General features: G+C 40.7%; 1 protein-coding gene across 8 annotated transcripts in view; it reads left to right on the top strand.

The window, feature by feature from the left end:
• The window catches only part of SATB1 (SATB homeobox 1), a 100,012-nt gene that overhangs the window by 12,417 nt on the left and 62,233 nt on the right, over window positions 1-25,362 (top strand). For 3 of the 8 annotated variants that reach the window (XM_042956693.1, XM_042956692.1, XM_042956686.1), the window contains exons 1-5: window positions 8,313-8,879; window positions 11,616-11,850; window positions 15,554-15,730; window positions 16,506-16,632; window positions 17,399-17,522. In XM_042956693.1, the coding sequence (XP_042812627.1) occupies window positions 11,640-11,850; window positions 15,554-15,730; window positions 16,506-16,632; window positions 17,399-17,522 (639 nt within the window). In that variant the 5' untranslated portion in view covers window positions 8,313-8,879; window positions 11,616-11,639. Of the gene's footprint in view, window positions 1-8,312; window positions 8,891-10,335; window positions 10,376-11,615; window positions 11,851-15,553; window positions 15,731-16,505; window positions 16,633-17,398; window positions 17,523-25,362 lie in introns of those variants that run through there. The other 5 variants (XM_042956687.1, XM_042956688.1, XM_042956691.1 and 2 more) reach the window with 3 other exon arrangements.

Raw genomic sequence — 25,362 nt, 5'->3', positions numbered from 1 at the left:
AAAGATTCAGGTCCATTGTAACCTCAAACTGTTCCTCCCTCCAATTAAACCAGGAAACACGAGCAATAACATTCACATCACTAAGAAGATTTGGTTGATATGTCTTGGCTGAAGGTTGATTGGGAACGATTGCTGTTTGACTTCGCTGGAATTAAAATCCCTTGAACTTCCCGAGGGTACTGCAGGGGCTGTGACGCCCCGCCACTAGCTCCTTGGCAGGGACGACGCGAATCCTTCGGTTCTGCTTAAGTGCAGGACTTAGTCTGGAAGCAAGCAGAACAGTTTTCAGCTGTTCAAGGGGAAACCCACTCAAGGTTGAAGTTTTCAGGGAGAAAAATTCATGCTCATCTATGTTGAAAAGGACTTAGAGGAAACTGGGATGGTTCTGGCTCCAGTAAATAATAGACTGGTTTTCGAGTTTAACTTCCACGTGTAATTTTGTGGTTAGTCACTTATGTCTATAATGATAAATCATATACCTGCACAGGATTTCTGGCACCTCAGTAAATCTCAGGCAAGTGCCCAAATGCTAATTTATCCTGGTTCCTCAAACACCATGACTGTTTCACCCAATCAGTGGTCTAACAGCTTGCGCCCACCTTTTTTTGTTTGAAACAAGTAGCTTGCCTGCACATACATTCCCTAAATTGGGGGGCAAGTGCTGGCTCCTGGAACAGCCTTGACTTTTCCAAGTGACCTGAGGATTGGGTTGAAAACTTCACTTTGAAGATGTCCTAGCAAGTTTATTTGACTTCCTCTCTCCAAAACATTACCTTATCCAGCGAATGCCAAAGCTGGCTGTACACGGGAATCACCTTGAGGAGCTCTAAACAACCAAATGCCTGGCTCCCACTCTCAGCCATTCTGATTTTTTTTGCAGCGGGGTGCAGCCTGGCCATCTGGATTGTTGAAGGAGCTCCTTAGGTCATGTTAATGTGCAGCAAATTTGGGAAGCCACTGAGCTAACTTCTGATCCTGGCACCTGGCTTTACCTCCCGAGTTTGCAAGAATCTTCCTAAGATTCTTCTGAGTACTCTCTCATAAGAACAGTTCTTGGATTCCTTTTCCTGTGATGACACTGTGAGAGACTCCAGGAATACAGACCCAAATAGACCCTCAGAATGCTTAACGACTTGCAGTTTGGAGGAGCAGACAGGTAGAAACAGAATGTTGCACTGAAGGACAGGTAGTGTGCCGGAACATCAAAGGAAAAAACGAACAGCTGGAAAGAGGCTTCAGACAGAAGCGATGTGATCAAGCTGGCAGAAGGGAGGTCCCCAGGTGAGAAGGGGGAGGAAGGGCACTCCAGAAGCAATGGGAGAATGAGGTAACCTGAAACTGTAAGTACTTTGGTGGTGATATCAACACTGGAGGACTCAACAGCAATGACAAGAATCCCCCTCCCTACTCAATTTTGGATGTGAGTCTAGATAGAGATACCAATCTTGATGGAACTATTACCGTGGAGCCTTGTCAAGGTTATGATCCATACCGGCATCTATGAAAGGAAAGGTAGCTTTAAAAAATTTTTGTTCGATCAATTCTTGTTAAGAAAGGTAGTATTTCTGGGTAAAAGGTCCAGATATCCTGTCAAGCCCTAGAAGCCATCTACAATGGCTGTTCATTTCCCTTATCCAGCACTCCCCAAACTGGCTTAAGCATTGTCTTTTCTTTGCTCAGTTTTAATAATGATCCTTGTCTATTAAGACCATATCCCAAGCTACCAGTGGGTATTTACATCTGCCCCAAGGTAATCAGGAAATAACTTTTGATCACTATCAGTCTGGCTATAACTGAAACCTCACTTATTAGGGAAAAAACAAAAACAAAAAACCTTAAGCCCCATGTTTAGAGTTCATTATCATTTCTCTTTTATCCCTCCTGAAAGATAGTCAAGCCTTTCGCTATTGTTTCCTGCAGTACACCATTATTTGTTTGGTATCTGGAAGCCCTCCCAGTTTGAGTAGGTATCTACTTTAAAGCTTCCAAAAGAGCCATTTCTAATGGCAACTATGCTTATTTAATTCTGGGGTGGGAATGAGGGTGGGAAATGACTCTGTGGTTTTTAACTTCACCTGTGAGCTATTTAAATGTTCATGGAAAGCAGCATTTGGGGTAAATGCATATTATTCCAAATGTACTACAGGACCCTTTCAGATACAGACATGCCTAGAAAGTTGTCTTAAATTTGTGTGCAGCGGCACACAAGCCTCATTTCCATGCAACTTTATAGATCTATGGGCTAATTCTAAAATGGAAAATGATTTCAATTTGGACATCATTAGAATGTCTGAAAGCCATTCAGCACCTCTAAGACTCTTCCTGGCTAGGTCCTGGATTTACTTTGCTGTCTTTTATAGAAGTTCTCTAGATAAGTGCTGTCCAAGAGAACTTTCTGCAGGGGTGGAAGTCTTCTGTAGACTACATTGCCCAGCACAATGGCCACTAGCCACGTGAGGCTATTGAGCATTTGAATCGTGACTGAGGATCTCAATTGTAAATTTTATTTAATTTCAGTGAATTCAAATATAAATGTTGTAGCCACTTTCCCCACAGTTCCCTCCTCCTCACTTCTGTGAACTCTAAAAGGAACTGTCATTGCATTTAGCAGGGGAGGCTGGTGGCAGGTGACACTGTGAGCTTTTTGCTCTCAATTATTTATTCATAATGTAAATACTGCAAGGACAGTGTATGAATTCCTGGTAATATGGCAATGGGCAAGACCGTCTCTGCTCTCATAAGGCTTACAGTCTGGTATGCAAAACATTTATTAAGTCAATAATTGTTAATTGATTAAGACTGCAATGACTTTCAGAAAGGAGCAATGCAAGAAGCTTTGAGAAATGGAGGCCATACCTTCTTGTGAGACTAGTGAGAAAGCTCAGTCGGAGTTCCATTTATTCACCAAGCAAGAAGAGCGTGACCTCCCCTTCCCCAAGTTCAAGGCTGGACCCCAGGCTCAGAGTAGGGCAGCTAACATGTGTCATACCATGACCTCCAAAGATGTGAGGTCTGTTTGATTGAGCTGCATGCATCCGCATACTGCAAACTTCTGAACTTGACCAAGTAGATTCTCTCCTAAATTGTGCAGTTGTGATGATGTCAGTCACAGATAAGATGTGAGAAGAAGGGTGCAAATGTTTACAGGATATTGCATTTCCTCTCCAATATATGTTTTGACAAAGTTGTGTGAGTTCCAGCCCCAGCTTTTTCCTCTCTGCTCTTACAAATTTGTATTTGGTCCATTCAAGAAACGATGTGGAAATCAGTCCTGACATTTCAGACAGACAAAATGAGACACATGACAGCAAAACATATGGCTCCAATAGACATCCTTATATGGCCAACACAGACCATATTCCCAGAAATTCATATATGGAAAACACCACCTGCAGCTAAAGCCAAAAAACAAAGAGTTGACACGATAAAAAGAGCAATATGCTACGTAAATTGTGCTGCTCTAAAAGTGTAGAGAGATAGCCAACTGTATTTGAATTTAAAAAGATGAAAAAACAAAACAAAACATGTCCTTAGAAAGTGCTATGGTGGTAAGCATTGCTTTGCTAACAGTCACTGGTGGAGTTGCCATATCTTAAAAGCGTTCAGATTCTAAATGCTTTCTCTGTTTATTACAAATGTATGTGCTATTCAGAACTCTGAATGTGTTTTAATGCTTTCGGATATCTGCCTGCATATTTATCTTAATATGGTGCCATCTGAAATATGCACTAGTCCTTTCATTATTAAGTTTTTTTAAAAAAAAATCTTGTGTATCTTTTACAATATTGTATCTTTGCTACCTTTGTGTAGCCAGTTTGAATGCCTTCTCATGGGATAAAAAAATGGATGCACTGTGTTTTAACCATATATCCACGTGTTAAATAATAGTTCATGTATTTGACTTGTGATCTTTCATGTTCCTGAGGCTTTATATTTTGATAGCTTAATTTATAAAGTTTACTTTAACTTTTTTTTTTTTTTTGCAATACTTGCATCTTTATTGACAAATATTAGATGCCTGTATGGAATAAATTGATGTTTTTCCCCCCTCCACCATAATTGTTTATCCTCACCTATGCCTAGGAAGGTGGTATTTTCCTAATTATGTTTTTTTCTTCTTTATCTCAACCTGGGTTTACACTGGCCAACGTTCAGTGGTTATAATGAGTATTCTAAAGAGGGAGAGAATATATAGTAAGTAAGCTCATTAACGTACTATATACCATTGGAGGGCATAAGCTTTTGTGTGTCATTTTACTTATGTCATTTCTTATACAGTTCTGAAATAAAGAATGTACTTGAGGGAAAATTAGTATATACATATGTCATTAACATATACATAATGATACTATTTCGGTATTTGTAATGAAGTCATTGCTAGATGTCACTATCCTCATTTATTTTATCATTTTCCAAGGCCATGTCCATCCTTATTACACACTTAGGTTGTGTTTAAGAATTAGCTTGTAATTCCTAGTTAAAAGGTTCTATTCAGATTTAAAGACTGCTATTTTAATTCCCACATTACATTAGTATTGGCCAAATCATTAGGAGACTAAGGCAATCAGGATCTTTTTGTCTTATTTATTTGTGTAAATGATAGGATAAACATATTTACAGTATTTTATTCCATTGTGTCCTAATGTTTTCAGTAACCCTTTTTTAGTCTTTTCTCTGCTCAAATTTTGTATTCCAACAACTTTCATTCCCTTTTTTCTTTTTTTTTTTTCTAAAAATATTTAACTTGAGGCGAAGTTGCATGGATAAATTTTGTTTTGCAGTCCATTATAATTTTTCTATTTTTTAAAATTTTGCTCCCCTGGAAGTTTGCACAGCGTGATACTAGAATGCACTGTTCCTGCTGAAATCCAAGCAGGTTTCAGGGAAACGTGTCAGGCATCACCAGTTTGAAGCAACTATTAAAGTCTACATCTTGGAAATTCCTAATTTAACCTATCATTGCAAAAATCATTGTCATAGAGATAATTGATGGTAACCAGTTATCTGTGTTTTTCTTTTAAATATCTTTCTGAAATAAGCTTAAGCTCTTCCATCCACAATACCAACTCAGACAGCAGTGCCACATTTTTTACACGTTTGTATTTTTCCTTATTGATTGTATTTCTTATACTTCAATTACAAAATCCTCCTCCGTATTTCCCCACCTTTCAGCTTTTAAACATGTGACATCACGTGGGCTTTTTTGGTAAAGATTGCCTTGTATTTATTTTCTTGCTTTCAATGTTGTGTTTTGTGTTTTATTATTACATGTTCTTCCTTTTGCTCAAGGCTTGGGTTTATATGTGCCAAGATTCACGGTTGCCTTCCTCGATTTTGACTAACCTTTCCGGTTTGTGGGTGAAACTTGGGTGCCATTAGAGTGATATATTTTCATTGTGTTTCTCCTAAACTTGTTCTCCCCAGGAGGCCATTATTTCCTATACTTCATCTTCTGCTTTACCTTCTGCTTTTCTTAGATTTCTAATGTAAACAGTGTCTCTAAGAGTGTATTGGTAGCTTTAAAGAGCTTAATTTGCATATTTCCCTCTTATCTCAGTACTTGTGCTAACTTGTTGCTTTTTTTATGTGTAACAAAATGTTTATCTGACCGATTTTTCTCTTTTCCCTACTAGTGTACTCTGAAAAATAATTCTTACAACATTTTTGGTTCTGTTTAATGATTAACTGCCTTCAGGGTTCTAAGATGTTAGTATTGAAACCCAAGCGATAAACGCTGCATCTCTGTTTTGAATGAGATGGTAATGTTCTTCGTTTTTATAGGAACTATATTTAATAGATTATCTAAATAAGAGGATCATACTTCTGTGCTAATGACCATTAATCTAACCGGGTAATTTACCCTAGATTACACAAGTATTTATTGCTACGACAGATGTATTTACCCATCCAAACTTTTCTTTTACTCGTCGTGAATTAATTTAAGAATGGTGACATCTTCTCCTTTGTGATAACAAGTCAGATCTCTTTCAAGTGACCCAAATTGTGGCTCAGCCTCTATGGGCCACGTATTTCTTCCTCCAACGTGTTTTATGGCTCAGAAGTGAGGGAGTTTTGAACCCACCCCTGACTAGATACAGAACGCTCTTACTCATCTTTTTTTTTTTTTTTTTTTTTTTTAATGTTGGCTCTCAATAGTTTGGGATTCATCCTCCTTTGAGGATAAATATTCGCGAGAGCTTTCTTTTCAAGGCTCCCGGCCTTTATTCCTGTGCAAACGTTTCTGCACCCTCCGCGCTTCTCCGCAGAGATCTACCTCCAATTGTCTGTCCCCTTCAGCCACTTCTGAAGTCCCCCTACCTCTGTACTCTGTGCCCGTCACCTGTACGCCCGGGCCCCTCTCCCGCGGGGCCTTGGCGCCCTCCCCGCCTCGCCTGTCCCCCGGGTGCCCGCCCGCGACGCTCCCGACCTACTCCCTTCTGAGGCTTTTGCGCGCGTGGGTGGTTGGTTAGTTTCCCCTGGCGCCCTCCCCCCCCTCCCCCCCGCCCTGGCCCTCGCCCCCTCCTCCCCCGCACTTTCTCCCCCCCACCCCCCGCCGCCCCCCGCCAGTCGTGCCCCTCCTCCCGCCCCGCTCACTCTCGCACACCTGCCCCTGCCGCCCGCGCGCCGCGCGCTCCCCTCCCCGCCGAGGCGGCCGCTGCCAGGGAAGCCCCCTCTCCCCTCCCCTCCGCGCCCTCCCCGGCGCGCCTGGCGGCGGCCGGCGCTAGCCCTCGCGCGGCGCCCTGTTATTCTGGGTATTGTGTGTAATAAATGTCGGGCCGCCTCACTCTAATCAAGCTCATTACAAATTCTTGCGCGCCCTGGGCCGGAAATCGTGCGCTCCCCCACCCCCCCCACCCCTTCCCTCACTCATTCACTAGTTACTTGTCTTTCTGCTTTTTAACTCGCCGCACCCGCCCCCTCCCCCAATCCCGGCCCTCCAGCCCGGGTTTTAATCCCCATCCCTTTTCCGCCTTCTCCTTGCACCCTGCCCCCCCCCCGCCGCCTTCCTCCTCCGCTCCGCACCCCCTTCCTCCTCCTCTCCCTCCCCCCTCCGCCGCCGCCGCCGCCGCCGCCGCCACTTTCTCGCTCGCTCCCGCTCCCCGGACGCGGCGGATGAGCCGGCCCCGCTGGGGAAGGGCTCGGGGCGGCGGCGGGCGGCCGGGAGGAGGCTGCGTGCTCGGGGCTGGGGCTGCGAGCGGGGTGATTTTGTATTAAAATGAGGAGGAGGAAGAAGCGGCAGCCACAGCGGCGGCGGCGGCAGCAGCGGCAGCAGCAGCGGCGGCAGGAGCAGCGGCGTAGAGGGCTGCAGCCCGGGCGGACGCGCGGAGCCGAGCTGGGCACGGCGGCGGCGGCGACAGCGGCCGGGATGAGTCAACTAATAATTTAATGGGGGCAGAGACGGCAGCGCGGGGGAGAGCGAGCGAGCGAGAGCGAGAGCGAGCGAGCGAGAGAGAGAGCAGCAGCCCCGTCCGGGGACTCGCGCTCACACGCACGCACACACACAAACACACACACACACACCTCTCCCTGTGCCACCCAGCAACAACCGGCCTCGTCACAACAACAGCAACAGCCGCCCTCTAGCCCGGCCCGGGGACCGAGCCTGAAGCCGGGGCGACTCCAAGGGACGCTTCCCACCCCTCCTCTTGCATTTCGGGAAACTCCTCATCAGTTTTGTTGGGGTTTCTGGGCTTCTTTTTTCCCCCCCTAAGTCCCAGTGCCATTGTGGTGCTCGTTGTTTACCTCGGACTCGGGCTGAGTGAGAGCTCGGCGACTTTTTGGGGGGAGGGGGCGGGGAGTTCGTCGCTGCCGAGGCGGTGGAGGTGGCTGGGGGGGCGCCTTCAGATTCCCTCCCCCTCCCCCCAGACCCTCTTTTTCTCTCTCTCTCTCTCTCTCTCTACTCACTCGGCTCCCCAGGCGCTCGCAGCCCCGCGTCAATGGGCTGGGAGAGGGTCCTCGGGGCTGCTATCAGCGAGGGCCGAGTCAAAAGTGGCATTTCAGTGCCTTTCCGGGGCTCTTTCCGCGACCTTCTGCCCCCCACCCTCGCTGTTCCCCGGTAGATGCCCTCCTTGGGGGTGCGAGGCTGTGGGAAGAAAGTTTAAGGTTTGTTAAATAATCAGTCGAAATTGTTGGGGAGGGGGTGGGGGCCGTTGGAAGGGAGGCGAGGTGGCCTTCCCCTCCCCGCGTTCTCCGGGGTTATTGGAAAATAATACCGCAAGTGACAGCCAGAAGTAGACTTTCTGTCCTCACACCCAAGAACCAGAGCGAGCGGGAGGGAGGGAGGGAGGGGAGCGAGGGGACCTTTTTTTTTTTTTTTTTTTTCCTTTTTGGAGACCTTGTCCGCAGTGGGGTTTTTTTTTTTTCTTCCCTTTTTAAGAGAATCCTCAGTCACCACCTCGCCTCCCCAGCACCACCACAGTGCACGGCTCATAACGGGTTTTGCTTTGTTTTTACGATTTTCCCCCCAACGAATCACTTGTCAGATCAATTTTATCTTCTCCCTCCTCCCTACTTCCCACTCTCCCCTCCTCCCCCATCGAAAACCCCGTTCTCCGAGGTTAGACATTTTACAAACCATATATGTTGTTTTTCGAATTGTGATTTTTTTTTTTTTTAACCCCCCTCTCCCATGGCTACTCTTCTAGACGTTTATTTCTGCCCTTCCCCCGCTTAGGGGGGCGGGGGTAGGGGAAGAGAAAATAATACAATTTCAGGGGAAGTCGCCTTCAGGTCTGCTGCTTTTTTTTTTTTTTTTTTTTTTTTAATTAAAAAAAAAAAGGACATAGAAAACATCAGTCTTGAACTTCTCTTCAAGAACCCGGGCTGCAAAGGAAATCTCCTTTGTTTTTGTTATTTATATGCTGTCAAGTTTTGAAGTGGTGAGTTTCAGGTCGGTTTTGCTAATTTCACTCAGTAAAACTGCAGTGTTTCTGTTTCTAGATAGTACTTTGCTTCTTTGTCTCTTTAAAAGGTCACAGTGAAAGCTTGGCCTGGATCGTGCCGGCCATATGGAATGGATAAGGGCACAATCTCTTAAAATGTGATTATGGGGTTCTGTGGGGGCAAGTGAGGTGATCCAGCAAGGAACTGGTTGAAAAAGATCCCACGGTGCAAAAAATAGGTTCTGGAAACCAGAATTTTGTGCTTTTCTTTTTTCCTTTTAGAGGAAATGATAGCAGTGTCTGAGTTCACGGTTTAATTCAGTAATGATCACATACAGACTTGTTTTAGAGAGAGGGAAACGGGATTTCGAGAAAGTAACCTGCATTCTGTGTGCCAACCAGACTTTACACTAAAATGCGTTTTAAAATGTGTAACTCAAAAGAAAACTCTTAAGCCTGGTTATCTGTTGAGACCTTAGTTAGTTCCCGTGCTGTCAGTCCAGCAGGCCCCTGAAGGCTGCTCTTTGCAAGACCAAACTGAGGTTTGGTGAACTTTAGCCTTGGGCATAGAGTTTAAATGAGTAAATTGGGTGTTTTATGTGCATGTAATTTTGCTTTATAATGTAAAGCTTTTTACAAGATGACTGAGTGTTTAATAGACTCTTATAGGTGGGTATTGGAAGGATAATTTTGCATGACCTATATGATGTTTTGATTGTCAATACATTAACTAAATTATAATCTATCACTTTCATTTGCTGTACAGCTTATAATGCTGTTAAGCCTCATGACTACTTAATATGTTTTGTAGCATTAACTTTGATGCTGTTGTCTACTCCACCCCCCCCCCACCTTTTTTTCTCAAATTGCCCCACGGGTTAAGTATTTTCTTTTCAAATCATATGTTATAAAATTCATCATCTGCTCTAGGGTAAGGCAACCAATTTCAGAAAAAGCAGCTCTGTATTATAATCCACACGAAACATTATAAACAGTGTTTTGAATAAGTTAATAATCATCACTCTCTAATTTTGGCTTTAGACGGTAGTAGTCTAATATAATGGAAAAGAGTAATCTTGATAAAAAGTGGTTAAAAGAGGCACATTTATTGTTAATGAACCTCATAACCAAAAACAGATGGGACCTCGATCAAGGGTAAACCTTTAGTTCTCAGCGTGCCACCCTAGAGTACAAGGATAAATAGCCATTATTTCTCAAACTTTATAGTTCCTCAATTGGTATTCTTAAGGTTACTTTTACTTTTAAACCTGCAGATTACCATTGTTACTTCCCCCTCCCACCCCAATTCACCTCTTTTCTTGATTATAATGAACAAAGTAATCTATGGTTGAACAGGCAAAAAACATTTACAGAAAGGCCATGCTGATACAAGGTGGCTTTCAACAAATACAGATCTCAATAGCTTCTTTGGTGCAATAATTTTTTTTTTAAGTACAAGATATGTTGAATTACCAGACAGCTGGAAGAAAGTGGTAATTATTATAGTCTCTTTGGCTTTCCTAAATATGATCCCCAACCCCTTAGTATTCGTGTGCTGCACACCTCAAGTACCATGAAAGTTTATAAAATAATTCTACTAAATCTGTTCTTATCAGTTCCAGTTAAAAGTGTATTTTAGAAGTGACTTTGAGGTCATACTAATTGCTTTATTATAAACTATGAAAATTGATGTCCAATGTATAATATGACTGAAAACAATGATCTGTTACACTTTTCCTAAAGTCAGTTAAGATGTTGACTTCACTGCATACTAAATGCTAGTGACTGTGTTTTACCAAAATCATCAAGATTTTTTTTTAAAGTGAGTTTAGCACTTCAATCTAATGTGTATACACAAAGTATTTTCAAGTTTTTTTCTGGTGAACTTGTTAGCAGCATTCTATTACTGAGGGACGCCTAAATATTAACACTAAAACACATAAGTTGTAATGCTTCAGTACCTGAAATATTTGAAGAAAGCCTCCACCTCCCATTTTCTTAAGGGTGAAGGGATCCAATCACATGTTTGAGCCAAGACTTGACTAGGTCTTTAACAGCTCATGTAAGTCCTGAAAATAGAAAACTTGAAAAGTAGAAAACTTTTTCTGTGAATTGACCTGTAAAGCCAATGAAGAGTTTAAAAAGCAGATATTTAGTACCTTCTTTTTAAGGTGGCATATATATATTTATTTTTCCTCATAAAAATTAAACTATGTAAAAATATAAACATACACATCAGGTCTAATTAATATTTTGGACTGTGATAATCTTCCCATTCTTGATTAAAGTGTTGCTATTGTGTTCTGTAATGAGTTTCTAATTTTTAAAAATTGGGAGTACATAAATATGTTATTTTCTTTTTAACTACACTGGTGGTAATTCTTGTTCTACAAGTAAGCCCATTTCCTCCAACTTAGTTTTGTTGGTAGGTGACAAATTGTGTTTTTATTCTAATGTGTGTTGCTACAGTCTCCACAAATTATTTTGTTAACTTGAATGGAAATGTAATACTGTGATCTAGAAATAGAATTAACATCTGCATTATATTATGTACCTAGTTAAGCAATTTTACAAGTATGTTATATTTGTGGAGAGAAATAGGGACAAAATATTTACTTGGTGTATCATATATATATATGTAGAGAGAGAGAGAGAGAGAGAGAGAGAGAGAGGAAGAGAGAGGGAGAGACCCCCCACCCAATTATAACATGTCTTCTTTTTAAATTCTGGCAGGTGATCTTTAGAGGGTAACTGAGTATGGATCATTTGAACGAGGCAACTCAGGGGAAAGAACATTCAGAAATGTCTAACAATGTGAGCGATCCGAAGGGTCCACCAGCCAAGATTGCCCGCCTGGAGCAGAACGGGAGCCCGCTAGGAAGAGGAAGGCTTGGGAGCACAGGTGCAAAAATGCAGGGAGTGCCTTTAAAACACTCGGGCCATCTGATGAAAACCAACCTTAGGAAAGGTAAATACTTGGGAGCCCAATCCTGGAAAGCTGCAAGGCCTTGTGTCTACTCAAGGCCACTTTGTGTGGGGGTGGGAGAGGCAGAACGTGTCTCTGTATGTCCTTTTCCTTGATTCTCTTTCTGATGTGAAATTAGTTGCATTCCAGGCTGCAGTGTCCGTCATGTTTGGAAAGTATAGGCTCTGTGCTTGAGCGCGGTACCTGACCTGTCTCCTATGTAGACTGCGGTCTTTGGCTGTTTGGGATGATAAGGACTGAGTTACATATAATGGCCTTCCTGACACAAGGCTTCCGTGGATAAGGTGTTGTGGTAGTAGAGAATATGTAGGTGGCTGTTGCTTAAACTAACCCTGATTGAGAATAAGACACTTAGATTGAGTACTGTTCTAGCTTTTTCAGAGGGTTACTAGCTGTAAGTCGTTTTCAGAGACAATGGGAACCTTACGTGATACGATGGAAAAGTTTTGCGATATCCTTTTTTGTGGTTTGTTTTCTTAAGAGCAGATTTATTATTTAGCAGTGAAAACCCTGATGATTCTAGTTCTTTATTTCTGCTGCAGTTGAGTATTTTTGATAAAGGAAGGGCAGACTTAGGCAAGTTTATCGGGGGAAGCGTGTAACTGTGTGACTCCTTTCTACCAATTCTATATTAAATTGATGAAGTTTAACAACTTTGTGTTCAGCACCGCTACTTGTGTAGATCAGTGCCTCTATGGGTAGAACGTGTGTGCCTCATAATGGCCTTTATTTTGTCTCTGAACAACTGTGCATAGGAGTCAGATTCTCCTTACATTTGCTAATAAGCCAAGGATAAAAATGCCATCTTTTAGCAACCAAGAATATTAAGTAGGTAAAGTTAGAAGGCAGAGGAATTTCATTGTGTTTGATGCATAACATTTATCATACAATCATTTATTTTTTTCTTGGTTTGGCGAAAACAAAGAATATATTGATCCTGAAATGAACAGACACAGCAGTCCGTATTGTTAGATCTTTATCTATTAAAAATGGAAAAACAGCACTTCAGCAAATTCTTTGGCCTCTACTCATGATTACCCTATTTATTGATTGTTTGCCAAGAATGTATGCATCTTAAGAAAGCCAGGGTAAGAGCATTAAAAATATAATTTATTACGGCTTTTCAAACTGAGTGCATTAATATTGTACTGTGAAGCACTGGGGCTCTATAAAAAAGACTTTCTGACGCCTGCAAACATATAAGTTCCATAAATTCCTAAATAGGAGATTTCAGCTGTCTCTGGTATTATGTGATATTTGCACAGCAAACTTTAATGCCAGGACAGTTTTAGACAAGGATTCTACAGACTTCACTGCTCCTTATGGCAGACGTGCTGTTTACACAGGCTCATAAACCTTCAGCAAAAGCTTCTAAGACTGCCTCCAGGTTTAAATCATGTGGTATTTTTAGCATTCAGCAGTGACCAGTGCACTCCCCTTTTAATGCTGGAAGGTTACGAAGTTGCTGTAGTTGGAAGTCTCGCCAAACACTAGCACTAATAATCAGACAGTTCAGAGAAGGCTCCTGTTCAGCGTTACTCCCAGTATCAGTAAGGCGACGGTGACAAGTTGGCTGGGAGGTTTAGCAGCTAGATTTGTAATTAAGTGATTCTGTTGCCCCTTATCAGTAGTCACCTTAATTATCTATAGGGTATCTCGAAATAAAATCCAGAGTAAATCCAGTATGTTTCAACAGTTTGCAAAAGCGACAGTTACTTTCATAGGTCTAAGGAGCATAGAGTATAGAACACGTCTGTATCATTCTATAAGAGGAAAAATCAATGCGTGTGTTTTTGTTGCACTAACCCAACTCTTTGAAGCCATCAGAACAGGGGGAGGAGAAACCAAAGTACAGTAATTTCACTTCCTGCTCAATTTTTTTTTAAAACACTGCTTTCACAGTGACATATTTTTAAAATCCAGTTTAATTGTAGAAGGTTCTCAGCTTCAAACAACCAAATTACTAAAGCTTTTTGGTGGTGATGATGTGTTGTTGTTGTTGTTGTTTTTCATCTTATTTTTCATGTGCATGGTTTCTGTTTGACAGGTGCTAGATAAAAATTGTGGCTGAGATGAGAAAGCACTACTTAAGAAAAAGAGGTTGGATGTTTTTGTTTATTTGTGTAGGAAATTTTGCCAAAGTACCTTCAAGCCAAGGAAGAAATCACCAGTTTGCATGTTGCTATTTTTGCTGTGGTCTTCCCAAGTCTTCTTCTGATCCCTGACAGGTTCTCTCTCTGGTATAAAACAGATGAATGAATGACAAGAATATTGGCAAGCTCTGTGGCTTGTTTTTCATGCCTAGCCTGTTGGGTACCTCCGAATGAGTTTGTGAGCTTTCCTAAGTAAACCTAAAGGGGTTTATTTGTCAGAGCTAGAATCTCTAGTGAACAGTTCGCTAAGGCTTTGGTGAAGATGCGCATGTAGACAAATGTAGCTGTTTTACTGCCAGCTTTTGTTCAGCATAAACAAGAAAACAGAGCGTGTTGAAAGGGCATCGCTGGTGTCAGTAGGATATCCTGATTTTTAGCTCTGGTTGGTGTGTGCTAGAAATCTCCAGAAGTTGGTAGGATTGATTCTGGGAGTCCAGAGGCCAGAGCTTATAGAGGCATTAACGTTATGGGACTAATTGGGGATCCTGGGTGCCCTGTTAAAGTAACCCTTGTCATCATTTATGCTAAAGATGATACCCTCCTGGCAGTTTGCCACAGTACAGTTCAGACGCATCTGCTTTTAACCCTTTTCCGTATATCACTGGAAGTCTGACAGTGCGCTGCATAAACACCTTGAGGACTACAGCATTCCGTGATTTCAGTTTCTAGAAGCCTCTTTTCCAACAGTGGTGTGGCCTGTGCTTATTAATAATCATCTGGCTACTGAGTTATTACATGGATTAAAGTAAATAGAGAACACATCAGATCTGTGCAGATTCCTTTATCCGAATCTGTTATTACGAGGCCAGTTTCCTTTTCTCTGTCTCCTAACCTGTCACAAAGATTGTTTATTTTCAGGGCATGTGGTGACTGTGATGTCTTTTTAGTCAGGTACATTAAATGAGTAGCCATAAAGATAAATCTTAATTATTTGCATTATGCACATATTGAAATCACATATTTTGAACATCAGTTTGGTGAAGTTTTGTGTTTCTTGTATGGAACTGTTAAGTAACGATCTTCAAAAAGGAAGAAAAATGCTAATAATTTTATAGTCAAAGATCCTCTGGGCACAAGCAGGGCAAGTTCAATATCAACAAAAGGATGTAGGAAGCGGGAAGGTGGGCTCCTCTGAAGACCAGTGTAGTGAGTTACATTTGCACACTGTATACCACTTCTGGGAGATCAGACAAGATACTTCTCTCTCGTCAGCATTATTATTTGATCAAAAAGGTAATTCTGCGTTAATTGACTTTGGAAAATACACTGTTGAGATGAAAACAGAGCCCAAGTTACCTTAGGACCAAGTTCACATTCTAGTTAAATATTTCTCTTACAACTTTAAAACATAAAAGAACGTACATGTTTGTGTGTGCGTGCTTGTATTTCTGTGCCCTGTCTGCCTGGGAAACACAGTCTCCCCTTCTCTCACTGTTGGGAAGATTTATTTTCATGGCTTAGTTTTTCCTCCCCCCGGATTGTGTATCTGAAGGCTGTCGGTTTGCGTCTCTCCTTCTCTGTCTCTTTGACAGGAACCATGCTACCAGTTTTCTGCGTGGTGGAACATTATGAAAATGCCATTGAATATGACTGCAAGGAGGAGCATGCGGAATTTGTGTTGGTGAGAAAGGATATGCTTTTCAACCAGCTGATAGAAATGGCATTGCTGTCTCTGGGTTATTCGCATAGCTCTGCTGCCCAGGCCAAAGGTAAATAATGCATCCGTGGGGTTGGAAAAATTGCTTGGCATCCTTTGTTTACTTTGCAGGGAAAGCACTGAATATTTTTATTCAAAGAACTGTAGCCTGTGTGTTGCACTCGTGCCTTATAGACTGTGGGTTTAAAAAATTGGCTTAATTCAGTTTGGTTTAGTTAACACACATTTTGCGCGTGTGGAATGTCGAGGTAGATTTTTTTTTTTAAATTACTTCAGCTGAATCATTAGTATGCTTATTGACCTTAATAATCTGCTCCACTGAGGACCCACAAGGAAGTGAGGAGCGTATTTGAGCAGATGGACTGTTGAGAGTCAATTTGCATTTATGACTGAATATCTAGTTCTGTTTCTTTTATTCTGTTTCTGATGGTTTTATGGGCTGTAAAGTATTTTTCAATGCTGATTCCCATTGCAATAGAGAATCTTATCTAAATCGTAAAGCCATTTAGAACTGGTTCAGCTATGTCTTATTAGAACTTCCTGTAAGTTAGGAAAATGTGGCCTGTGCATAGGTTTTATTGATGGGCTTGTATTTCCCAAATAATAAACAACCCTTCAGTCATTTACATAATTTTACAATTTGGAAAGCTAAGCTGTGAATATTTTCACTGACCTGCCTTTTAGAGGGAAGGGAATCATTCAAACAGAAATCACAGTATTGCTTGTGGTGGGGGCAGCGTAAAAAACAAGGACAACGACAACCTCCTGCTGGAAATATTATCTGAAGGGTACAATATTTAGTGATGTATTCTCTTTATCTGGAATAGGGCTAATCCAGGTCGGAAAGTGGAATCCAGTGCCACTATCTTATGTGACAGACGCCCCTGATGCTACGGTAGCAGATATGCTTCAAGATGTGTACCATGTGGTCACATTGAAAATTCAGTTACACAGGTGAGTCAGGACAGCAGTTCTAGGGCAGAACGTTTTCCGTGCCTGCTCTTTGGAAATAAAGCGTGTCTGGTCAGCCTTTGATGTGCATTTACTGGGTGTTTCAGAAAGGTAAATCCAAATTGATTTCATTGTTTTGCCCCTTCTGCTTTATTTTCCTAACTTCAGTGGATATTGAAAACCCACTCCCCCCCCCACCCCCAAATTTGTAGGTTTTATGCAGGATATCAAAAGACAAGACTTTTTATATTTAGTCAATTAAATGATGCATTACAAGAAGGCATTTTACATAAAGTTTACTTAAGAGAAAAATATTTTTGCATATCATGAACAGTGCCATCTGTGTACATTTTGTGAAAGAATGCCTTATTCACTATTGCCGCGATCTCATTTATTTATATATTTTTTTTTACCATTTTAATTCGTATGAACGGAGTCACGAAAGGAAAACGGTTAATACGTTAATGCTTTTCACGATGGCTCGCAAGAAAGCAGTACACCTTAAATTGTCTTCCCAAGCGCATCAGAGCAGGAAGGTAGAAGTAACGTGAAAAAATAGCCACCACAGGCAGCTGATGTATAATTCATGCATCGATACAGCAGATGTGTTGTATAAAGTAATTAACTAATCGGAACAATCAGGAGACCGAGAGCAATCTCCAGATGCATCTGTTTGATGCGCAAAATGAAATCTGTCTGTCTTAAAGGAATGTTCTGCAGCGGGATGCAATCTTGTAATAATCCCCTTTCTAATCTATGTCTCAAATAGTTGCCCCAAACTAGAAGACTTGCCTCCCGAACAATGGTCGCACACCACAGTAAGGAATGCTCTGAAGGACTTACTGAAAGATATGAATCAGAGTTCGTTGGCCAAGGAGTGCCCCCTTTCACAGGTACTTAGCATAGCATGTAATAAATAATAAGCCATCATGGGCAGCCCTGATTTCAGGTTTGATGGGGCTCCATAGTCGAAAGCAACTGGTATCTGAAGCAGGTCTGTCAAAATTGCAAGGTGACTTGACCCCTGGTGACTTGTAACAATATGCCTGATTTATTCTGGACAGCGCCGTTACGCTTTTTCTCCCTTGGGGAAAAGAGCAAAGGAGAAACAGCTCAGCAGAAGACTGCCTTAGCTTGTTTTTAGATTCCTCCTCTGAGTTCTCTGAGCATGGAAGCTGCATTCTCCTGAGTGTCCTTATGTAAGAGAGAGTAAAGGTTGTATAACCTCCAGGAACCTTTGGTGAGCACGAGCGGCAGTGTAAGTGTTAATGGAAAACTTCGCCATGCTACCTCAATAAAAAAAAAAAAGAGTACAGTTTCTAGATATTTTATCCGTTAGAAAAAAAGGAGGAAAAAAAGCATTTCGTATAAACAATCATAAAAATAAGAAGTTTCTTCCCTGTAACTAAAGGTTGAGTGGTGCTCGGGGTTTTGTCACCAGTTCTGTGGCATTGGTTTACTTGTTTTGCTTTGTTCTTTGGTGGAATTTTATTTTTTCCTCTGAGATTCCTGTCATGTTATCAGAGACTCTTGAAATGAGACAAAGATTTATTATTGTATTTGATATTTTAGAATGAATTTTGGTGAAGCGTAACTAAAACTCTAGATGGAGACTGCCCCTTTTTCTAAATTTCAAACCAAACATTTTTGATCACGCTCGGCTGATTTCACATAAGAAAGGGTGCTGTGAACCTGCTCTTCATGGGCTGCTTGTGAAGTCGCTACATAATTGTGTCAAGATGCCATCCCCCGATGTGAGGTCATCCCGTGATCTAGTACGATTCAAGTATGATCCGACGAGATTTTTACCCCATTTTGAAGTTTTTCTTTTATGTCAAGTTCAAAATGGAATCCTGAGTGTTAGTCTGTCAGTCACTTGAATGTGAACCGTATGACTCTGCTATAAACATTTCTGCTCTTGAGATTTTCTCAAAATATACTTCCAGTGTGATGCTCGTGAAGGTACTGGTACCTTCAGAAGGAAGCTTGCGGGCTTTTGTGCTACTGTCTTATGGAAACTCCATGTATCCCAGGTTGCTGCATTACAGTCCATCGGCTTTACTTTGATATTTGTTAACAATTATAGGAGTGAAGCAAGTGAATTAAATTTATAGTTAATTATGGCTTTCTATATTATAAGGTAAGCTGTAGCCATAGGTAAAAAAATTTTTATATTGCAGGTGTCAGTTTCTTGGAATTCAGGGCAAATTCTTTTTGTCATTTAGCTTATTTCCTTCTATCTTCCCTCTCTCACCCTTGGAGTAGAGAGGATGTGCTCACCCTTGGAGTAGGGAGGATGTGAATTTATAACCATCGAATAAAAGTAATTTAAATTAATTAAACACAGTTAAATCAATAGGATGATATAATGAAGCAGGTGACTCTTACATCTGGGACTTTGGGTTTCGCAGACAACTCCAGATAATGTCACTTGGTTACTAGCATTTGAAAACTTGAAATGGCCTAGAAATAAACTTTTTTAGAATTCAAAGTTAAGACCTACGTAGCCCCAGTATGTTGCTGGATGTCCCATTGATTTTGGGAGGAAATTCAGGCAACGATTTCAGGCATTTACTGTGAACCGGAGAAGAGAATGCTAGTGCAAGTATTGACTGATATAAGCAGTGAGAACTGATTGTTCAGTGACCTCAACATTCAGCCAGTAAACTCTACCTCACTATAGCCTGGAAATATTCTTGTGAACGTACTTAATGTTATCATGGGAAGTGAATTGAATACAGACAATTACAACATTAAACGGAACGACCAAATGAAATTCGGGGCTTGGTCTTGGAGTCCTCCGTGGGTGAGCTTCTGTGGAGACGCGTCTAGGAGAACATGAGGCTGTGTGTAAGCTGGAGCCCCTGCTGTGATCGTGAAGTGGTGGAACCAGGCTGTAACTTCACCATCAGTTGTAGTTACAGTTGTCCTTTCTTTAAAAATACCTTTCGAAAAAACTACGTGTGGTTTACCAGTGGCAACAGATATTTGAGGTTAATTTAACGCTTAACTCATGAAAAAAAGGCGACCTGTTCTTTAAATGTGAGGGGGTTACTTCTCTCTCTAGAATGAGTCCATGAATCTTAATACTTAATCTGGAACGTTGTAATAATGAACTGGTTTCCCTTTGCTTCTTGATTTTCTTTTCTGTCGTAAGTTATTAAAGAAGAGAGAACCAGGCTCTGTCAGGCCTTAGCCCAAAATATATGCTGAGCTGGGCAAAACAACTCTTTCTCTCCCCTGTGGTTGAGATACAGTGATGAAGATGGCTTTGTGAAAAATGCCTTGCAAGTAAATATTGCCTCACTTGTACACAAAATGGAACCTGACGCGAAGAAACACTCATGTTAAGACTTGTTTAGCCCCCCGCCCCCGCCTGTGGAGTTTTCATCTACTTGCTTGAGCATTTTGAGTATAAAAGTCTAGCATACACATTTTGCTGTACATTGAGAGTTTTGTTTACTATGATAAAATACCTCAATGGCAAGTATAGCTACAGGGCCCCTTAATACTATGCTTAGCAGAATGTCCAGCCTCTGGACCCTAGGTTGACTCCCTTTACAGAGTAGAGTCCGGGAGGGAAAACCAATGGGAATCCAGCAGGAATGTGCTTGGGGTGCCTGAGAAGCCTTGCCTCCAGTGCTCTTCGGAGGATTGCCCCACACTTGCTAGACAGATGTCCTTGGAATATTCAAACTAGGATTTGTTTTTTTTTAATTTTTTTTTCAACATTTATTTATTTTTGAGACAGAGAGAGACAGAGCATGAACGGGGGAGGGTCAGAGAGAGGGAGACACAGAATCCGAAACAGGCTCCAGGCTCTGAGCTGTCAGCACAGAGCCCGACGCGGGGCTCGAACTCACGGACCGCGAGATCATGACCTGAGCCGAAGTCGGCCGCTTAACCGACTGAGCCACCCAGGCGCCCCTCAAACTAGGTTTTTATTGTACCCAGACTCTTCCTTGGACAGATGAAGAAGCCAATGAGCCTAGAGGTTAGTCAAAACACTGGTTAGTGTCTGACCCAAAAATCCTTTCCCAATGATAAATTGTAGAGTGTGTTGATTTTAAAATGCACACTTAATGTTTTTGTGCAATAATGTGTGATAATATTTGCAAGGTTTTCTCCAGCTGCAGAAATTCCGTAAGGGTGCATGTGGTTTGATTTATAACTATGCCTTTATTTCTGTGACCGCTTTCCTAAATCATGAATCTGCCCAAATAGATTGACATCCATCTATTACGTTTTTGTATCATGTGTTTATTTTTGTAAAAACATGCTAAGATGCAAACACTTAGCTCCTTATGGAGCCGAAGTCGATCGCTTTCTTGGTCGCTTTCTTGTTACTTTTACTTTTTTCAGTGGATGTGGTTGGATAAGGTGGGCGTTGTATTCTGAACTGCAAGTAAGGAGGAGAGAATCAATCTGGCTTGGGGACAAGAAAGCCTGTGGTCATAAGAACATTGAGTGTATGGATTCGGAAGGTAAATGGGAACTTAGAAAGAAGTAAACATTTGGTTTACAATAAAACATTTCATTTTCATTTTAGTTTTCCCTGAAGTTTTAGAAATTGAACTTAAGCACTGGATAAATATATATACATTCAGTATAAGGATAGATTCATTTTGTTAAAAGGTCAAGGATTACTTCTCCCAGCCTAACTAATGTCTTTCTTCTAAAAATGTTTAGATCAGATATTCCTGAGAAATTATAATCTGATACGTGCATTTTTACCACCCCTACCCCACCACACACACACACACACACACACACACACACACACACACACACACACTCACCCATCATGACTTTCACATTGTTAAGGGATTGGATTACTATTTCCTTTCTCGCCTAGAGATCAGTAGCCCCAGGCCCTAGTCCTACATGAAGTAAGTGAAAAGCATAATTTTCATTTTCAAGTAGCAAAATATATATAAAATGTATTTAAGTTTGAATGTTTCATTTATATTTTTATATGAAATTTATTGTCAAATTGGTTTCCATACAACACCCAGCGCTCATCCCAACAGGTGCCCTCCTCAATACCCATCACCCACCTTCCCCTCCCTCCTAAGAATGTTTCATTTAGAAGTTGTATTGAATAAAATCATCTTTCCTTTTCCTGAGCGCATCTAAGATCTAATATATGCCAGACTTTCTGTTAGGTATTGGTAGGACAGGTAAACCTGCCCTCCTGAAGCTTACCATTTGATCATGCTGATTCTATGAAACTTGACAGTCACTGCCATAAGCATCTAATAGACCTCTGTGCTCAGTTGATTTTCAGTCTATATGATGCATAGCACCAGAGCGACAACTTAAAAATCCATATCAGTTGTACTATAAATACGTGTTTTTTAAATTGCACTTTGCATTATTGTTTCATAATTTTTAGACTGAAATGACACTTTGAAAATTTGTAAATAAGCATTAATAATCACTCTATAGAGGGAGCACCTGGGTGGCTTAGTCGGTTAGGCGTCTGACTTCGGCTCAGGGCATGGTCTCCTGGTCAGTGAGTTCGAGTCCCGTGTCGGGCTCTGTGATGACAGCCTGGATCCTGCTTCGGATTCTGTGTGTGTGTCTCTCTCTCCCCTCCACTCATGCTCTGTCTCTCTCTCTCTCTGTCTCTCAAAAATAATAAACACTTAAAAAAATTTTAAAAAAATCACTCTCTAGACAGCACCCAACATCAATATTCATCTATTGTATTTCATCTGAGAGTCTAACCCTATGAAATTTATTCACATGTTCACATACTTAACTCATTCAAAACTATGTATTGGCAGTCTGCTGTGTGACAGGTTCCCTGTTTTCTATGTGGTAATAAGGATGATACACCTTCATAATTGAAATAATTTTATTTAGTGCTTTTGATGTAGGATGGGCAAGTCCATCACCCTGAGTGGAATATAGTTTGTGTTGTACTCACAGTGGAGGAACCCGAGGCAGCGTTTAAATGAGTCTCATGGTTACGTAGCTGCTAAAGCAGAGGAGAGAGAATTCACACCCAGAGCCTGTGAGCTTAACTAAATATCCTTCTTGGTCATAGATAGATGAAAGATTTTTTTAAGGCTTTCTCAAATTAATTTGATGCGTTTTGTAAAATACTTCCATTTCCCTGAAGTACTGGTAACTACTTACAGTTTTCCAATCGCATTTATTCTCATTGCTGAAATTTTGGTTTAGCAGATGTGTTTTGATTTTGTTGTTTGCACATTGACTTGCTTTGAAAGTATTATTGTTTCATGCCCCTAGTTTAGAAGTGAGAGGGTAGTTTAGAGCACAGGGACTAACTTCTGGGATACAGGTGTTTTGGAGGTTCCAAAAGGCTTGAGTTTACTAGCTCTATGGCAGTCACTTCCTCCCCCCATCCTGTCACATCCATCTGGATCAATAGGTATAATTGAGCTAATAGGCCTTTATTTTGAACCCCAAGACAGTGTTAGGAATTTGCATTGGAAATAGTGGGCACTTTAATTTCTTGAGTCTATTTGCAAGTATAGACCTTCCTCAGCCACTGGCCTGATATGATAGATGAGGATATAACTGCCCAACTCCATTTAAAAATAGAGCGTTTCCTGTTTGAGATGTGCTTGTAGGTTTTTATACTTGCCCGTTCCTGATTAATACATAAATCTTATTGGATACATAAACTTTTTTAAATTCTAGGACTTTTCCCAGTCCTTACTCTACTGACCATGGGTATCCAAGGTTATGAACATCTGCTTTGCCAGGCACTGAAGTACTTGATACTGATTGGATTTTACTACCATTTTCAGCAATGAGATTCATAAAGGAAATGGTAAACCAGTCTTATATGGGTAGTAGTGTGAATTGCTACTTATTTTTTTCTGCCTTTCTATTGGAACTAGTTATTCTTCATTCTCTTTGAACTTAGTCATCTGCTCTGTGTTAATATTATAATGTATAGAATTTACAATAGAAGAATAAAAATGTGCTCCAAATTGCAAGTTTTCCTAAGTCTCATATAGCAGGCTCATTTTTAGCTGATTTAGATACGTAAGGATTTTACTGTAGCTTGATGTTAGCTCTCTGTAACCTTTCAGATATATTAATCAAAAAAGCCAAACTTAATAAAGCATCTAACTTAAAATGGATTGATCTCAAATATTTTATAGCTGCTATCTTTTCACAATAGTAAAACATAAAAGAGTTTAAGCCATGCCAATTTAGAGAGTGCTTAACAATGTGTAAGTACTTCATTTTCACTTAATAGATTTTTACCTGTGCTTTGTTTTAGATCTGAACAGGTTTCCTTTGACCTCAAAATCACTAATGCAAGGAAAATTACCATATCATGAGAGCATTTCCCCTATTTTTTTTTTTTTTCTGACTTGCAGAATAATAAATACTGCCAAGGTTGAGGAATATAGACCTGGCCTGGAAAAAGCCTATTAAATGCTATTTTCTAATTTTTTTTTTAAGTTAACCAAATCATGCTAATAAATCTGATTTTCTTGCTAAAACAGAGCTAGTTTTAGAGTGCTTTTGAGTGTCTTTTTTTTTTGCAACTACTACTTATATTTCAAGTTGGGCTCTGTCTGGACTTGCTTTTTAAACCTGCTTTATTTCGTGTCAGATTTGGCCAGACTCATAAACAAATAAACAAAAGACCTTAAATTCGGAATAATCAAAACAAATAGATACACGCACCCAATTTTTTTTTTTCCTGTTTCATTGGAAACTGCTCGATCATAACGTGTTCGGAGTATAAAAAACATAAGAGAGCCTTTAACATAACAGGAGAGAGCCTCAGCCCGGCTCTGCAGCTCATTGCCAATTGAAGTAAGGAACGCTCTGGCTGTTGGGACTTTTAAATCTAGACTTAAAAGTTATTTGTTCTGTTTAGCATTTTTAAAACGATTCTATTAGGAATTGTATGTGCTTCAGTTTTAATTTTAACTCATAATGATTGTAAAGCACCCTGGGATGCTTGTATGAAGGGCGCTTCAGAAATGTAAGATTGTATTGTGTTCTAATATGTAGTAGTATTATGGGGTGCTGGAGTTTCATCACGGACAATTCATAAGGTTGCAGAATTCTTCATTGAAGGTAGCTGACATCTTTCAGACATCCTTCAGTAGTCTTTTTTTTTCTTTTATTTTTACTCTAAAACTTTATCCTCTTTAGCCATCATCGTTTTCTTTACTTCTTTAAAAAAAAATATTATCTTTATTGCAGTATTTTCCCATAAAAATGCTAATCTAATTTAGTTTCCTCAGAGGGGTTAAAGGTGCAAACCACATGATAGGTTGAAAGTTAAGAGAAGATTAACGCTTTGTTAGCACCCTTTGAGATCACATTTTCACTTCATCCTTGGGTACCACTGATTGTCCTAGGCTTGTCCCTTTCTACTGTCAATCCAGCCTTTATTCCCAGGCAGTTAAAAAATGTGAAGCTACCTGAAGCAAGTATTAACTTTATGAAACGACACAATAGAATTTCCGGATGTGTTGAAACTCCTGGGTTATGATAACATAGGACAGAGCCTAATTTCGTTTTCTTTTTATTTCTTAATGGAACTATTTCTTGGTGTGATATATTTCTTTAGCAACTTCATTCTGTCACTTTTTATGGGAGTCTTTGCGTGTCATTGCTCTTTGCCATCACTTTAATTAGTGAGCTTGTACCATTCATTACCTAGGAGTCAAGAATGTGAGCTCTGTCATTACTAGCTCTGTCAGCTCTGGGAAGTGACTCTCCATGCCT

Source organism: Panthera tigris, chromosome C2 (assembly GCF_018350195.1).
Source record: "Panthera tigris isolate Pti1 chromosome C2, P.tigris_Pti1_mat1.1, whole genome shotgun sequence".
Classification (NCBI taxonomy): Eukaryota; Metazoa; Chordata; class Mammalia; order Carnivora; family Felidae; genus Panthera; species Panthera tigris.
This window is presented reverse-complemented; position numbering and strand designations above follow the sequence as displayed.